Source organism: Archocentrus centrarchus, chromosome 5, assembly GCF_007364275.1.
Source record: "Archocentrus centrarchus isolate MPI-CPG fArcCen1 chromosome 5, fArcCen1, whole genome shotgun sequence".
NCBI classification, from domain to species: domain Eukaryota; kingdom Metazoa; phylum Chordata; class Actinopteri; order Cichliformes; family Cichlidae; genus Archocentrus; species Archocentrus centrarchus.
Window position 1 is genome coordinate 5,666,503 of NC_044350.1, and position 18,904 is coordinate 5,685,406.

The following is an 18,904-nucleotide window of genomic DNA, read 5'->3' on the forward strand; positions in this document are numbered from 1 at the left end:
TGCACTTGTAGCTGACATTTTGGGGAAAAAAAAATCAATGGCACTATTATATTTGTGCATGCTTAAAGACAACACTTAAAACTTTAACTCAACAAACTAATTAAAGGAAAGAGAGTGACTGAATGCTTCGTTTAAAAGCTGCATGTTAAATAGGTGACACCTGCTCCTTTTGTCTGTATTTAGAGTTAGAGCAAAGTAAGTGGAACTGTAGAGTCGAATGGGGAAACTGGGGCATGGACCTGTGCTCAGGTTCGCTTCTCAGTGAAAGATAAGAACTCATCTTCCTGTGTTTATCAAGTGCGTGCATCCCGGAGGGCTGTAGTGGTCCTGAAATCCACAGATGTAATTGTGCTGTTGCCTGTGAGTACCGGTCGGGCCAGAGATTTGTGGGGCATTTAAAAACCTGTCAGAATGGTCCCAGATGGAACATTTCTAGTTGCTGCTGCTTATTCCATACATCTGCAATGCAGAGGACAATCTTACAATATTATTACTATTATTATAGGGTCTTTACCTTACAATATAAAGCACCTTGAGTTGGCTGTTGTTGTGATTTGGTGCTATATAAATAAAAACTGAATTTGAATATATTCTTTTTTTTTTGTGTGCAGAGCTGATTATAAAGGCATTAGAAGCTACAAAATGAACACAGAAAATATCATGAAAGAGCAAAAATTAATTGAAACTGGTAACACGAATCCTTTTGAGTTGAGACCTATGAAAAAAAGAAAGCAAAAAATAATGTTAGCAAAGAAATCCAATACATACCGTTTGTGTTTCTCTTTTGTATCAGACTTAAAGCTCTGAACAGGGGAAAATTGCTTGCAGTCTGAAGTACGTCTACCTTCTTGACAAAGAGGAAGGCCATTTGGTTTACAATGTTTCTAAGATGTCCTCTAAATCAAATTGCCATAAAGAATAAAAATGTGATGCAGCATCTGAAAGCCAGGCTAAAGTTGAAAACTTTCCTTTTTTTCCTTTTTCTGTTTACTGAAATTTCAAAACTTGAGTGTGAATATGCAAAATAGTCATTTCTTTTATCTCTCCTTGTTTTCTTTTTACCAAACTGTCTCTTCTTTAGTAACAATGCAAACACACAGTCATGTGTAGCATATTCCTAAAGGATTAAACTTACAATAAAAAGCTCCACTAAGTTTGCAGGGAACTGCTGATCGATCACAATCCACACAGAGTTTTCACCGAGGGCTAAAACAGAAAAGCCACATTTCAGTGGCTGACTGGCCAGGTTACACCCCTAGGCGTGCGTGTGTGTGTGTGTGTGTGTGTGTGTGTGTGTGTGTGGCTGCACTGACCAAAGTTTTTCCTCTCACAGCCGAGAGGTTTTCTGGATGAGGATGTGGGGCAAAAATAATGTGTTGTTGATTTTGTTTATGCATCAGAAGCTGTTCAACAAACATTTTTCAGACATAGCTGCGAGAGATATTTGCAGACAGTGAAGTTGAGATAAACAGTGGAAATGCTGGAAAGTCTGGTTGTTTGCGATTGGCTGTTGTCTTTGCTTTTTTTTGTGTGCTGATTCACAAATGCAATCAAGAATTGTGACAGTTCATGTGTAATTATAAATTTGATAATTATGGACAAGCATGGGAGAACTCTTTCACAGTTTGGTGGAAAAGTCTGGCAAAACTTCAAAACAGTTGTAAAATCTGCACATACTGGAATCTGGAACACAATCAACGGTTATGCTTAAAATACTCACAAGTGCTTGTGAATGGCACAGTTTTCATTATAACTTAACACCTGTCTTTAGGCTGTCTTTCCCTTCAAAGGTAAATAAATCATTGTCCATAGAGGTATTAGTTGGATTTTTGATTCCAGCTCTGTAGACACTGCGCAGGTAACAGACAGATATTGTGTTTCTCATGTTACTCTGGGGAAAAAATGAATGAAGTACTCTTCACTTTAGGCTTTAAATGGCTACAGCTTTCCTGGCACAGGCTATCTTGTACCTTACTTTGCACTTATACACTGCGGTACTCCATTTAAATGCTACACTTCATTTTGATTTTTTGCACTTAATGTATTAAATTTCAGTTTCATGAAACTTTATCCACATAATGTGAAATACATCAGTGAGTGTTTTTTTTTTTAGCTACATTTTACCCTTGAATTTTCAGCGGTCTGCTTTAGTTTTGAAATGATCACAACAGAGTAGTTGCTTTTTTAAAAATATTCTAATGAACACGTTTCTGTTTCGAATAGCTTCAAGCCAGTCATAATTTCATGAAATCTGAAACACTACTAAAACGCAGAACATCCTGCCTACACAAAAAGAAACACAAGTCAGAAGAACTGACAACTGAAGACCGAAGCAGTAGATACGACCGACAGTAAGGTGGTTTAATTTCATATTGTCGTTTTACCAACCTGGCTTGCCGACTAAATCCATTGTCATAAAACTAAGTTTTTCCTTTTCCATCTGATCTGTGAAAAGATATCTTTAGGTTCACTTTCAAGCTCTTCTAAATTTGTTTGCCAATTCACAGAAAACACTAGATTTAGATGAGAAGTTTTTTGTGTTTCTTAATTATTAAACAATATAAGTGGCATACACCCAGACTGGCTGAACTGAAGGCCAGACAGTCCTGATCTCCAAGGACCCCCAGAAGGGACAACTACCGGCCATTAACCTGCCTCAGAACAACATGGAAGCTCCTGTCAGGCATCAGAACAGCTAAGATGAGCAGGCACGTGACCCAGTACATGAGCAGGGCCCAGATATCAGGGGAGCAAAACACCAGCTACTGGTAGATAAAGCAGTCACTCGAGTTTGTAGGACTAGGCTAGCATCGCCTGGATTGATTATAAGAAGCCTATGACTCGATGCTGCACACATGGATCCTGGAATCCTAGAACTATACAAGATCAACAGGACCGTAAGAGCCTTTATCAAGAACTCAGTGGGAATGTGGAGAACAACACTAGAGGCCAACTTCAAGCCCATCGCACAAGTCACCATCAAGTGCGGGATTTACCAAGGAGATGCTCTGTCCCCACTGCTGTTCTGCATAGGCCTGAATCTCCTCAGCCAGATCATTAACAAGACTGGCTACGGATACTGACTATGGAATGGAGCAACCATCAGCCACCTACTCTACATAGATGACATCAAGCTGAATGCTAGGAGTGAACAAGAGAGCGATTCACTGATCCACACCACACGGATCTACAACAATGACATTGGAATGTCATTTGGACTGGAGAAGTGTATGTAGCTGGATGGTAACAAAGAGAGGGAAGGTAGTCAGAACTGAGGGGATTGCACTACCAGACGGCAACATTGCAGACACTGAAGACAGCTACACGTGCTTTGGAATCCCAAATGGGAACCATGAAGAGGCCGCTAGGAAAGCTGCAACCTCCAAGTACCTGCAGATGCCCTGAGACAATCCAGCACATAAACAGCAGGTGCAAGATGCTAGCAGGCAGGGCATACATGGAATGCCATAACCAAGTGGGGGGCATAGTATACAAGAAAATCTGTGCCGACCTGGAAGTCCTGAGGTCAAATGGGATGCGCCCTCAAGGGTGGTTGAGAATAACAGATCTAAGATCCTGTGGGACTTCCGGATACAGACAGACAAACTTGTGACAGCTAACCACCAGACATAGTGGTGGACAAACAGAGGAAGGAAGCCATAGTGATAGACTTTGCAATACCAAGTGATGACAAAATCAAGAAGAAAGAACACGAGAAGCTTGAAAAACACCAAGGGCTCAGAGAAGAGCTGGAAAGGACGTGCAAGACGAAGGTAACAGTGATAATATAGAGTGGTAATCGGAACGCTCGGGGCAGTGACCCCCAAACTGAGAGAGTGGCTCCAGCAGATCCCAGGAATATCGAAGATCTCTGTCCAAATTATCTACAGTATTAGCAAAGTAGTGTTCTGCAAATATCTTAGTTTGGCCAAAGTATGACTTCGGCAATTCTGTTGTGGGGCTAACAATATAATAAATAAGTCCCGTTCATGTCTGCCATGACCCAGTGGCTGCAACTAAATAATAATCAATCTGCTTGATGTTTTTATGACTCATCTAAAAAAGAAGAAAGAAGATTCTTTATATTTTCTCATTTTTAGATAATTATTTTGACAGCTTTTTCTACAATTTGTCTTCCTTTTTTATTAGCCTGGGTTATTTACACTATTCTAATTTTTTAAATTCTACAGTAGAAGCCTAGATTTGTTGATTTAGAGTGTGTACAAAATATTAAAAAAACAACAAACAAACACAAAATTACAGTGCAGAATGAATTAGAACGGTCAGACCTTGTTTAGACATCTTAGATTATTTTCCCTATTTACACATTTACTTGTTTGTTTTGACAACTAAAGAGAACCTCTTAAACTCTATAGTCTGTTTTAACTAATTCATCATAGCAGTACGTCAGCTTTACCTGATTACATTCTTGGGTTTTAATTGCATCAGAGGCAACTGGTTGATACTTTGAGTGAGGCTGAATAATGTGGTCTGATTGGTTCATCAGCTACAGCTTTTAGGCAGCTTGCCTGAACTGACAGACAAAGTTAAACTGTTTTGTTGCCAACAAATTTAGACCTAATGAAAGTGGTCAATATCATAAATAAATAGCATCTACTCTCTCAGTGGACATTATCACTGCATGAAACTACTTGCCATTGTTAGTATATATGCCAAAAATGTTGAGCTATTGTAAGTAGCTATGAATAAAACAAGAAACTAAAAAGCACAAGGTTCTTGGGTGAGATATCTTTTGTATATTTTGTGTCTCTCCCTCTTGGTTGCATGTCAGTCTAATTACAATTTTATGTGTATTCTGTTCAAGCTACAGTAAAGCTGATAAACAATATCAGTCACACAGGGGATTAGTCACACACAGTACACCCACACTGCTTCTCTGCCTAATTCCAACTCCCATCATTTGTATGCTATAGTGTAAGGAACTTACTGGACATCTTTGGTATGGCGGATGGGACCGCTGCTGGTGCCATCGCCCCCTTCGGTCAGAGCTTGATCTCAATGAGGTAGTCCTCTCCAGAAGGGATTTGCAGCTCCACACTTGTCTTATTGGTTTCCAGTACAGTAGTCCTGTCATGCCAGTTCCGACGATACACAACCTGGTGGACAGAATGTATTTCGTTGGCTGCAGCAGTAAAAAAATGACACATTTATGACCTCTAAGCAGAAAATTTTACAAGTTATTTCAACATATTTATCTTTTGTGTAAAAAAACACAAAACCAAAAGGAAGACATGAGAGTGTAGCTACATTTTGGTTATACAATCCCTATCTCTAGGAGGTAATGAATTCAAATGCCACACAGCATGACGGGGATGATTTAGCCTGATGACTCAGGCACTTCAAAACAGGACTTCAGATATCATTTTGCACATTTAGTAGTGTAGTTTCACCTTCATTAATATGCAGCAGAATGTTTTATTTTGTCCTCTAAAAGAAACACACAGTGTAGAGAGCCACAGTGCAAAATTTGTTTCAAAAACATGAAAAATATGCAAGAAATGTTCACAGGAGTCTCTTTGCAAAATCATAATGTCAATCATGTCTACATTAGAGCTTCACAAAAAATACCATTAAATGGAGCAGATGTCTTTTGCATATTGTCCCACTTAAATGTTTCAGATCATTAAAGAAATTTTATATCAGACAAAGATAACCTGCAACTTTTAAATAATAATTTTGTTTATTAAAGGAAAAAACAAAGTTATCCAAACCTACCTGCTCTGCGTGAAAAAGTAATTGCCCCCTAAACCCAATAACTGGTTGTGCCACCCTTGCAGTAACAATATTATAGTTTCTTGCAATCAAGCATTTGCAGTGACTGGCAATGAGTCTTTCACATCGCTGTGGAGGGAACTTGGCCCGCTCTTCTTTACAGAATTGTTTTAAGTCAGCTACAGTCGAGGTTTTTGAGCGTCACTGATCTGTTTAAGATCACTCCAAAACATCTGGATTTAAATCCAGACTTTTTTTTTTTTTGAGCCATTCAGAGGTGACTTGCTGGTGTGTTTTGGATCACTGTCCTGCTGCATAACCTGAGTGCGCTTGAGCTTCCGGGCACAAACTGACTGGTGGAAAACCTCCATCAGGAATTTCTGGTAGAGAGCAGAATTCACGGTTCTTTCGATTACAGCAAGTCGTCCAGGTCCGGAAGCAGCAGAGCAGCCCCAGACCATCACACTACCACCTGTTGGTTTGACTGTTGGTATGATGTTTCTTTTTTTTGTCTAAAATTTGAATTTATTGATGATATGAAACTTTTAAAAGTGACAAATACACAAAAAAATAAGAAACCAGATATGATCAATAACAGTGTGTTTTTTGAACACAAAGTATGCAAAGTGGCTCAAACATGATTCATCGTTTTACGGCTCAGAAGAAGCTGAATTTCTCTGTGGCATGACGCCCTTCATTTTATCACCTGGAAAAGATCTTTTAATTTTGAAAGGCCAGACAGGGCCAATCCATAATATAACACTGGAGTGCTGAGGTCTATCTTTCCGCTGCGATGAGAAAGCCATTTATTGGGATGACAGCTGCTGAGGCTCTATTTGTTTCCCCAGTTCTGGACTTTCTGCTATTATTCTGACAAACTCACCTTGTATCCTGTCACCTCAGACTCATTCGCCATCGCTTTGACATGTTCCCAATTTAGAAAGATCTTAGAGTTGGTCAGGTTCCACTCAATACTCCCCGGAGGCTGACTTGGTGCTGCAAGACATGTAATTACACAGACACAAGATTCACAAATGAATGCATAAAGCCATGCCATCCACAGTATTCGGTAAGTCTCAAAGTCTATACTCAGCCTTGTTTGCATTTCACATGACATAATCTTCAACCTTGAAGAGCACACTGCAGAAAAATGAAGGTCAAGAAAAACAGAATATGCATTCTCTTTGAGTACCCACAGGAAATCTGAATATTTGATTAGAAATTAATCCGGTGTAGAAATAATTTGCAGGTTCATGTGCAGCCCTAATGGTATTGGGCACAGCAGAACTAGCAGTACTCTAAGTCCAATGTATTGGTGGTGGTGGTGGTGGCAAATATTCTTTAAGGTCAACTCTTTGTTTACAATTCACTAGCAATGGTTGTTATAAATTATCACCAGGAAATATTACAGTTAAAAAAACAAAAAAAAATATTTAAACCAATTGAACCTCTACCACAGCAACACTGTTTGCTTTGCAATAAGGTATTCTTACCAGAAGTGTTACCTTTTCACCTTTGCTGTCAGCACACACTTGTTTAATCACTATGTCTTGCACACTATTTTTACCAGCAAGTTTTCATTCTGAGGAATCACATGATGCTGTTTCATCAGATGCCACCTGCATCGGCTTTGATATGCCAGCGTTGGCCGGCATGAGATAACAGCCCTCCGAAGCCCTGAAAAATCTGTGTACAGACATTGACGAGATGGTGATGGTTCAGAGCCCAGTGTGTCCAAGGTCTTAGACTTTTTAGGTTAAAAAAAGGTGTGACTGTAAAGGAGCTGAGAGATCCACTCCCAGCGTGCTTTTAACGAAAGCAACAAGGGAAGAAAATTCACAATTTCCCTTGAGTGCAAAAATGTACATATGATACAGTTTGGAGGATGTAACGCATTAAAGCTTCAGCTGTTCCATAAATCAGATGAAGTTACATTTTACCACAGATAAACATATTCCCTGTTTGTCTATAGTTGCGGGATAATAACAAAAGATGGGCTTTTGTACTCAAGAGGCTCTAACAGGAAGACACTGTGAAGCTGAAGCTTTAATGACTTCAAAGAAACTTTTGAATACAAAATTGTCCTGAACAGGGGCTCCAGATTCTGTTGCTCAACAGGTAATATTTTAATGAACTACACCAGCAGGAGGACTCATGGACACCTTAATACTGTTTCATTGACAGGTTTGAATTATTCTTACAGCTCTCTTGTGTTTTCACACAGTAAACAAGGTTTGCAAAATTCTTAATTGAAGGAGTGAACGCTCTTCTTTGCCCTTCCCTTTTCATCTTTATTTTGGTTTAATACACAGAGGTACAAAACTTTTGACTGCATAATGATAATGAAGCAACTTGTAAATTGGTGTTCGTTAAAAAGAAAATCAAAGAGCGTAAGAGAGGCAGCTGTGATGTAGGTGTATGTGTGAATGTTAGTGTGAGGTGGGAAACAGCTGGAACTGCTGGAGACTTCAGTAGTCTGGCAATAAACTGCAGGAGTGTTAGCAAACAAATGCAAGAATATAAAGTGGCTTTCTTCCTCAAAAGCTGGATTTGCTGTACAATTATTATATCTGGGAGAATATGACAGCAAATAAAAGTATGACTTAAAGTCACTCTGAGGCAGGATAAGCGACAGTAAATAAACAACCTAAACTGTTGAAGTTGTTTGACTTGTGTTATTTTAAGTATGCTTTTACTGTTTTTGTGTTTGCATTTTAATAACTATGCAGTCCTAGTGTTGGGTTGGGGCACATTCTAGTGATGTGGTTGAGTGATAATGCAAATCCATCGTGGAGAGGAATTGAAAAAGAATTAGTATGATCATTGGGTTCAATAATATTCTGCAGAAATAAAGTATGATAAATAATAATGAGATACTTCTGGAGCCCAAAATTCATTAAATTTTACTTCAAATTAGAATAAAAGTTTAAATTCTCAGTGCTGGAGGGGAAAGGAATTCAAGTGCATACATAATTTTTACTCGTACAATGTTTTAAATAAATTTTGGTTATAAGTTTTTAAGTTTATAAAAGAGGTATTTATCCATCCATCCATCCTCTTCTGCTTATCCTGTGAAGTTTAACATGATTCAGTCATGTTTCAGTTCATTTAACTATTAAAAGAATAAGCACGGCAATATGTGTGAATAATCACTGCAGTCCCAATTGTCATGAGAAACATGGATAAAAAGACAACACAGTGACGAGTAAATCATCAGGCATTTATAGAGTACGGCATGTGTGAGCGACATTAAAATGGACTCGAACCTCTTTTTAAAGAAATAAACTTTAGTCAACATAATCAAAGTGATAAAAGTGGTTAATGTAAACAAATCCCCGTATTGTGTCCTGTTTGTGTGCAGACTCACGTGGTTTCTTGGTGGTGACATTAAAAGGTGGGCTGCAGGGTCCAAGTCCAGCACTGTTCTGGGCTCTGACTGAGATCAGATAAAGTGTGCTGCCCTTCAAGCCGGAGAGCAGAGCTGTGCTGTTGATAACCCTCACTCTGTCTGCTTCACTCTGCCCCAGTGCTTCCTCCCAAAAGACAACCTGGACCAAACAGACAGGAGTTACCACAGACCTCTAAGCATAGTGCCTACTTTTGCCTTTTTTTTCCCCCCTTTGAAACAGTTTTCATATCTGTAAAGCTTTGGCAGCTGAGTCAGGGTAGCCTGTTTTCCCCCTGATTGGCCATTAAGATCGTCGCATTATGATTATGAAGTAAAACATCCTTTCTAGTGTCACTTCAGAGTGGATATGCTGGAGGTTCAAAGTGCATACATATGTTCAAGCAGTGCCTTACACACAGTAGAAGGGAACATACCTTTGAATAAGATACAGATATCAGGTTGAAAGGAACATCATTTTAGTGCTTCCATTTTATCAACTTAGCTATTGTAAGTCCCCGAGCAGTCCAACACATATTTTTAAACCACCAAACGATACTGTATCTGACAATCAGCAATATCAAAAGCAGCAGTGAGAGTGAAGAGTACCAGAATAAAGAGCTTGTCAGAATCTGCATTCACAGAGAGATTGCTCATGACCCCAACACGAGACAGGGAAACCAGACAGGGAAATGTCAAACAGATGGTCTGAATGTAGGTACTTATTTAACTAACTGCGAGCACATTTTATAGGGGCTTGCTTGGGAAAGGCAGATTAGCAATCGTGCCTGGAGTTGCTGATAACAGATGCATCTGGGGTGGGTTTTTTTTTTTGGTTTTTTTTTCATCAGAATTTGAATTTTTGAAGTCTTTTCAAGCACTTGGGAAAATACCTAAAATACCTGAGCACAAGAAGTTTACAGTTTTATACCACCTCTGCAAGGAATCTAAACACACCCTCAAAGAAGGATGAAAGAGAGGGATCGAAGAAGGCTTAAGCTGCCTTGCTGCATCTTATGCCGTCTTATAGAGACAGTGGCAGTAAAGTGCATCATACCTCCAATACAAAATGTGGCTGTGTGTGGTAAGCACAAACACTAAGTGCTGCTGATTTTACCTGCAATATATATTAAAATATAAGTTAACAAAGCAGAACTGTGAAGAGGAAGAACCCCCCCCTACACACACACACACACACACACACACACACACACACACACACACACACACACACCACACACACACACACACACACACACACACAATCTTTCCTTTTCTTAGTATGCAGTTAATCCATGAAACATGGCACATATTCTAACTGGAATTTTGAGCTAAGGTAGCACTCATACAATGAAGCTCATTACATATTTCTCAATATTAACTGAGAACTTTTCTCTCCTGAAATTTGAGAAAGTTCAGGAGACAATGAATGTGGATGATTGAGGGATTCAAACAATATACAATAAATACAATCCAGATAATTTTCTCACACAATTATTTTGTAGTAAAAACCTCCAGTTTGTTCTTATCTCTTTCACTAATTTGTAGATTTTAAAGGCATTTAAAGGTACCCCAAACTACTGAGCACCAATCTGAGTTGCTGCAATGAAATTTCAGTAAAATTGACTCCCCTGCTGAATCATTTTTTTTTACTTTGATTTTCAGGATGTTTGGAATTCAGCCCTCTGTAGGTTGATCATTTTCATTTCCTAATGATTACCCAGTCAATATCAGTAGATATCCAGCATGATTTTTCCCCCCATTGAGATCTGATGTGTTTTCAAAGAGTTCCTTTTAAATTTTCTGAGCAGTGTATTTTTATGGTGCAGTGGGTCACTACATTATTAATATCACACAAAGATGTGATCCATTTCTGATGGGCTCACAATAGTCCACTGATTTTGCTATAACACAAAAAAAGAAATGCCTAGCAATGTGCCAAAATAAACTCTTTAGGTTATGATTGTTTATGTTATGTAAATTATGAATATTTAAGATGAATGTAGCCTTAGGGTCTGAAAAGTGAAACCATTATGGAAGTGTCTTCAAGTGCCTTCTTTCTAATGGCCCATGGAGGTGACTCCCTTGGTTGCAAAATTAGATTGCTTAATTAATTGATTAATTACCTCAGTATATTTTCCTCATAAAGTTATGGACTAAAACAGTCATTTCAAGTTCTATTTAATACCCCATGATGTTTATTTTGCTAAAGAAATTGTCACATTGACAGTAAAATAAAAGATAAAGCAGAGTATGCCTCCTGAACCATCTACCACGTGGTTTTGATCTGTTATTCTCAACAAAGCAACTGCTTTGTCTTTAATAGCAGATTATTTTCAGTTAGCTTCCTCACGAAGTTAGGAAGTTAGCAGTGACAAGGGAATGCTACACACTAAGAATCAGAGGGACAGAAGATAAGATGATAAGATAAGATGGTGTTTATTTGTCACATGCGCAATTATACACAGTACAATGCACAGTGAAATGTATTTTGTACCTGCAGCCATATATACATACACACATATAAATAAGGAGAATAAAAAGTAATTCACACTATATACTATACACTATACACACAGAATTATAGAATATTATATTATTGGACCTAAAAAGGTACAAAGGCTTTGTCGCTCCAGCTGTACCCTAGTGGGGTACAACATTGTACCTCTGAACCTCAGAATGATTTTGTACCTTATTGTCTGTACCTTTAAAAGAACATTTCTGTACCTGTAGTGACAAATATGTACCTTTATATACAGGTTCAAAACTGTACCCATTAAAAAGGTACAAATTATGTACCTGATAAGGTACAGCTGGAGCGACAAAGCCTTTGTACCTTTTTAGTGTGTAGAAATGTGGCATGCTGGTACACATGTACAAGACCCCAGCAAGGCCAATGCGATGACACTTTACCCTGTCTGGATTTACCTTTGAATTATGCATCTCAGACTGCTGGCTTGTTTGTAAGAGAGACCTGCATAAGAAAAAACAAAAACAAAAAAAAAAACATAGATTTTGCAGTTGCCCACAGTTTGAAATAAGTTAACATGGCAACATCTAAAGCTGACCATCATCCTCCTCAATCACACATTGAAGGAGCGGTACATCCCAAGAACCTCCCAACCACCACCAGTGTGTTAGCACAAGCACACACTTCAGTGTGATGGGCTAGAATGGTGTGCTACCTCTGTCCAAAGTGTGTGTAAAGGTGGAAATCCCAGAAATACAACATGTTCTCGGCTTAAATTCACACCAAGTGTTTTGGAAAATATGGTAGAAATAACGGGGCTCTAATGCCCAAAAACATGCTGTCGCAGGTGGTTCAGTTACAGTAACACACATTTGAGGAAGGTTTATGGTCTTGCTGAAACGTTTTAAGTGAGTTTAAGAATTTTATTTGATTTGCACTAATCTGGTTTTCCCATAAAGGGAAATCTCAACAGTTTGGTGTAGGCCTGTATTTTAAAAGTGTGAGATTGTTTGAATAAAGAAATAAAGATTATTGTTATTATTGCCCAAAGAATAAAAAACATTAAGAGAACATTGTTTTTTCTTTTGTGTCCTTTATAGGGAAATTGTTCTTGCACAGCTCGTATACAGATTCATATACACAGGACATGCAGCTGAACACTAACGTCTGTTTCAGCTCCAGTGTCACAAGTACAGATATAGAAAATCTTGATCATCTCATACTGCAGCACCTGCATCCTGCTTTTTAGACTCTAGCTTCTGCTTATTGTATCATTTTTATATTGAAATTTATTGAGCTCTTGTTTTTTTGTATTTTCAATTTAATTGAACTCCTTCTTAAGTTTAATTTTTCAACTTTCCAAACCATTTCATACTCTGATATTAGATTTACATTATGCTATTTTTTATGTTTTTGATGCTGTAACACAGTAATTACCCAACTTTGGAATAAATAAAATATTCAATCCATCCATCCATCCATCCATCCATCCATCCATCCATCCATCCATCCATCCATCCATCCATCCATCCATCCATCCATCCAAATCGAAATGGAAAAATGGATATTCTTATCTTATATTCCAAATAGAGTTAGGACATCTCATGCACATAAATCATTGTTTGTTATATCACAATATGAATGGTTGCTGATATCTGGTTGTGTAGGCAAATAATGAAGCTGCCAAGTGCTGTGATCAATACCCCGTTTTCACAGCAGACATGTTGACCTTTCACAGTAGAAATGCACAGATGCTAATAACCTTAAAGATGTATATTAAAGTGTTCCAGGTAGATATGATAATATGATAGTGAGCCAGCATGCGTAATATCAGCTACATGGGATTCTGCCGTTTGTTCACCATGCATTTACACCTGTGCTTTTCTTACTGGTAGACATCAAAACATAAATCTGATGGCAGTCGTCATCATTAAAACCATGTTTTGTATTTTCAAGTGCAGAGCAGTAATCACTGGGTTTTCAGAGTGTTTTTTTTTTTCAGGCATTTAACATCTGGAGCTGTATTTTTGGACTTGCGCACTCAGATGGATAAGGCGTGTCCAAGTGCTCCTGTTACTTTTGCTCATGCGGCTGAAGCAGTGCTGTGAATGGTGGGTTGGGTGGATTGAAGGGTGTGGTGATGACTCATTACCCTCTCAGCTGGTCAAGTTACTTCTCTCATACGTTTCAAACAGCTGTTCCAATCAGAAAGGCATTGGAAGAAAACGTCACTGAGGTCTGACCTCAAGTACAAAATTGTATTGTGCAGCAGTGCAATTAAGTAAGATGTGATTTTGCTCAATTTTAGGCAGACCCAGGTACATTTCCTCATTTGGTTGAAAAGCATTCCTTTAAAGGTACATTTAAAAGGTACACAACTGACAAAGACATACAGATACAAAGGGGCGTGTCTACAAACGCAGGTGCAGATTGTCACCAAGAGACGGTGCTTTCTTCACAAAACCTTTGACTTGTATAGTTTAAAATAGTTTTGATAGCTTTCATGCTGGGATGTTTTTAATGGCTGCTATACAAAAAGTTACGTTTTGAAAATGTGACAAATGAAACTTTACAGTCAGTTTGACCATTCAGACATTTTGCAATGCAAAATGTGCCGCAATGCACCAAAACTATTCCCAGCAAACATTCTTCATTCATCCATTTTAATTTCATTTAATAGATACAAATTAAAACAAAATGAAATAAAAAAAATATTTTTGCACACAACTTTCTCAGATCCAAAAGCAGACTTTATGAAAGTCTTTCAGAGTTGTTCTTTGGACATTAGCTGTTTTAAACTCATTTTCGTCCAGTCCAGAGACAAGAGATTAATCTCTTAATCTCTGGTCCAGTCTTTGTACCTGAAGAGGAATGTTTTCTGTTTGCTAAGCCACTTAACAATGAACTATGAATTACTCACAAAAGAAACTTGACAATGGGTTTCATGGAGTTTATTCTTCTTGCCTGGAGAAGAATTATTCGACACTGGATCATTTAGAGGTGACAAAAGTTTCACAGTAATGAAAATGATGCACAGCAGCTGAACAACAAGCACTAAAACAAGAAAAGACAAATTCCTCATTTTAACGTTGTCCTAGTTCTGGAAAATACAAACAGGAGGACAAATTTTATTGTTATGACAGTGTTCTGTAAAACTTTCTGCCAAAGATTCCTCCACAGAGGACCATGTACTTTGTTAAAATCACACCGGGCACAGAGCGTGATATTTGGGCTTGGGTTTGGAAGTTGTTGTCCTGTGGGGGTGGGAGAGCGCCTAAACTACCACAGAAGAATCTACTGTAATGCTAATGATAGTCTGGGCTCTCTTCCCTGTCTGCAAAGTTTTTTCATACTTAAAATTACAAGACATGGACACTTTTTTTTTTTTTTTTGGAGTGCTGCTTTCAGAGTGCACATTTTAAAAAGGATAACACAACGCGGTTTAAAATTATGCAGTCCATAACTTATTTGTAAAACTAGTGATAGGACATCTGTGTAACACGTTTATAAATCATGTTATTAATGTGTTTATTTTTCTTGTCAGTCTTAGGAAAGCCCGGAAAGACATCAGGAAGTTCCTGCATTTTAAGACACTGTTTCCTGTAAATTTTGGGTTATTCCCAGCAGTCAGGTTGAGGGATCGTATGATTATACTGTATAAGCTGTTGTTGCTTTGAGTACACAATCACAAGGAATGATCTAGAAAATGTATAAAACAGTTATCAGTTGTTTAATCTCTGATTGCATAGTTTAAGAAACATCTTTTTTTTTTTTTAAAGTCTCCTGCAGTCTTACAGTATCTATACAATAAATCAAACAAGCGTACTGTGATTAAAAAAGTATTATGGAGGGATGTAGATAGAATGATTTTATTGTCATTATACAGGATGTACAATGAGATTGGAGATGTTTGTGGTGGGGGTTGAAAATCATGGTTTGTGGGGGCTGGGAGAGCTGTTTGCATTGTCATTAAGTGCAAAGAATGAATGCTAATGGTATGTTAATTCCCTCCTACCTGTCAGAATACGCAGATTTTGCACCTATAAATAAATAAATAAATAAATAACAGAGTATTCTGGACACCTTTTTTGCAGGACATGTATCTGTTGTTGACAGATGCAGCATGACTGCGATCGTTGCTGCTATGACTTAATTTATTTGGAAAGCCGGCGCGTCAGCAGCACGGCATTATTCCCTGTAACTGGCCAAACCTTTGGGCCCCTCCTCTACAGTAGCTTTTCGCAGAGTCGTCACCCTAAATGCTCTGAACAGAGCTCCACGTATTTCTTGCATTTCTTTCTGTATGTGCACGTGTAGCAGAATAAACACACTCATACTGTACAGTACTGTTGAGCAATCCCAGTGCTCTTTGTCATATCACATCAAAAACCCAGCAATACTTGATTCGCGTTTAAATTTAATTTTAATTTTTGTTTAAAAACATAGCAGAGTGGTTAAATAATGCTTTCATGTTCAGAAACATTAGTCACCAACAGCAATCGAGTGTAAGCATCACTTCCCGTGTTCTGTTTTGCTTCTTTGTTGTGCACAACCACTACTTTATGTGCTGCAAGCGAATATCTATATCAGTGTTCACGGAAAGATTCAACATTATGATTCTGTTAAAATGACAGAACCCCTGAACAAATTTAAAATGCATGTACCGTATTTTCGGAGTATAAGTCGCACTTTTTTTCATAGTTGGCTGGGGGTGCGACCTATACTCCGGAGCGACGTATATGTGACATTATAAACACATGAACCAAAATACTCCAGCCACTTGACATCTCCGTGAACTGCAGCTTTAAGGCAGTCTTGCGTAACCTGTGGGCGCAGTGGATGATGGATGGAGAGCACAGCTTAACGGCAACTGGGAGAATGCGCCACCCAAATTTCCTGGAAGTCATTGTATGGATCAAGAAAAATGGGCTTCAGTGACAAAACCATCCTGTTGGTATTCAGAAAGGCTGGAATAATGGAACTGCAGCTGACGACGAGTCTGACTAACGCGACACAGAAGAGGAAGCGGCGCTTCGTCTACGGAGTGTACGGAATTGTTTAGAAGTGACACCGAGGATGAAGAATTCAATGGATTGATGGTTTGGTTAACTTGTTAGTATGTTCTTTATGCTATGGTTATCTGAATAACTTAATGTTACGTTAACATACTGTAGCGATTCTCTTAGTTAGAGAGCGTGTGATGTTGTGGGATTTCGGACTGTTCGGGAGGTTCGTGAAGGCAGCATGGAGAGAGAGAAAAAGACCGAGAGCTTGCCGTGTGTGTGTTGCTGTTCCGCTGTTGTAGTTGTGGTTGGCGTGGCTGTGGCCTACAGCAGCCGTTTTTCTGTTAATAAAGACGACCTTTGTTGTGAATATCGCCGACTTTGGAAGTGTGTTTACAACGTTACAATACCGAACACGTGTTCGTTGTGCGTCATGTAGCTGAATGTGCTACGTTAGCATAACGTAGGTGAACCGTGTTCGTCCTGTTCTTTAATCCTTATTATTTTAAATTGCCGTTCAAGATGGAATTTGTGCTCTGAGTCTCGGATTCTATCAACCCCCCCCCCCCCCCCCCCCCCCCCCCCCCCCCCCCCCCCCCCCCCCCCCCCCCCCCAAAAGTGCGACTTATAGTCCAGTGCGACCTATATATGTTTTTTCTTCTTTATTATGCATTTTTTGGCTGGTGCGACCTATACTCCGGAGCGACGTATAGTCCGAAAAATACGGTATATACAGCGTAGCAGGTTGTAAATGAATGCGCTTCCAATATCACTGCTCCCCCTGGTGGATAAACAGGACATTACCACCATTTTCCTGCTGCTTTGGCGCCTTATCACTTGCGTTCGCACTGCTAGTGTCACAAGTGAGGGATCTCATTACGGTCAAGAACCAGCCATGGCTCTATCAAGGACCATTTAAAGTGGCTGTATCTGTACTGTATGTATCTGTATTGTAGGTTCTTTGCATAACAACTGGCAGTTCAGTTTCTGGACAAGGCAATAACAAAAAGCACTATATCAGTTAACCTAATGCAGTCACACCTGATCACATTTATCAATCTGTGAATCCTTAGTTCTCCACAGGAATTCAGTCCTTAGTTCCCCCTTACTACAAACCTTTGATAAAATAACTCAGAGAAAAGTGCTGCATTTTGGCACGGTGTATGAACAGGATCATATGAATGGGCAAAGCTCTCCAGTTTCACTCCCACTCTTCCTTCTTTTGCTGGAAAGAGGAACTTACTGTGGGGGAGGAACAGGTATCCTCTTCTGGGAGATTAAAGAGCAACTACAGATGGAGCTTATTTCTGGAATTCCTCCAGAGGATAACAGGTAAAAAAAAAGAAAGTTTGTAGGCCAATCCAACTATTTTCTGGGACTCAGGAAAAGTAGGTACAATCTCTCCAAAAATGCTTCTTATAATGCCACTATGGTACTTGCAATAAAGACCCTTCCTCCTGGATTTTCAAAGAGTAATGATGTGACATGCTTCTACCTACAGTAGAAGTCCCCAGTTTAAAGTGAATCCAGGGAGTGGCTCATGTTCACGGTGTTCAGTTAAGGAATTTCTTAATGCCACAGGAGTTTACAACCATTTAGAAGAAAAGGAGCTCTGATGCCACCCAGCAGGTGTAGTAATCACATAGTGTGTACACATAGTAAAACCGGAACATTAGCAGAGAAGAAGCTGCAGCTTGTATTCAGTCTCTTGGGGCACATAACATTGAAATATAATAGAATAAATTTGACCTGAAGTGTAAAAAATGCTGAAAAAACACAGATGAAAGGCCTCCTGTGTAGCAACACAGCTAGACCGAGCCACGCTTTGGATGATGCTTTCAAAGCCCAAAGAGTCAGTTACTGTAATAACACAGCAGACAGAGCAGCAAGACTGAAGAGCCACAAACCCAACACTTCTCTGTCTAATGCACAGGAACTACCTGTACTGCTGATTTAATGATAGTTTAGCCTTAAAGTGGCTCTAATTTTTTTAGTGGCTCACACAATGACGTGCATGTGATCAGGTAAAAAACAGTTATCATCGCTTTGCAATTCTCCTCACCTTCACGGAGCTTTACAGCTCATTGTTGCAGTTTAACGATCTCACGTTTTACTGTTCTGGTTTGCTCTCCTCACCACAGAAGGCGGCTTCTTTCAGAGAAAAAGTTTTTAAGAACCCTCAAAAAACAAACAAAAAAAAAAAACTAAAACAAAAACCTGTAAACTCCTGACTGAGCACTAAACAATTATTCACAAAAGTGGAACTATAGTGGATGTAACTGAATGAATGACATATTTATGAAGCAGTGAAGT

The 18,904-nt window shown here is 38.9% G+C and overlaps 1 protein-coding gene across 1 annotated transcript in view; it reads right to left on the reverse strand.

Annotated features, from left to right (window-relative positions):
- Positions 1-624: 624 nt before the first annotated feature.
- Positions 625-18,904, reverse strand: part of LOC115780236 (contactin-4) — a 53,327-nt gene continuing 35,047 nt past the window's right edge. Inside the window, 4 exon segments of the mRNA XM_075074370.1 lie at positions 625-715; positions 4,949-5,117; positions 6,617-6,729; positions 9,101-9,281. Of these exon segments, the coding sequence (XP_074930471.1) occupies positions 5,004-5,117; positions 6,617-6,729; positions 9,101-9,281 (408 nt within the window). The 3' untranslated portion in view covers positions 625-715; positions 4,949-5,003.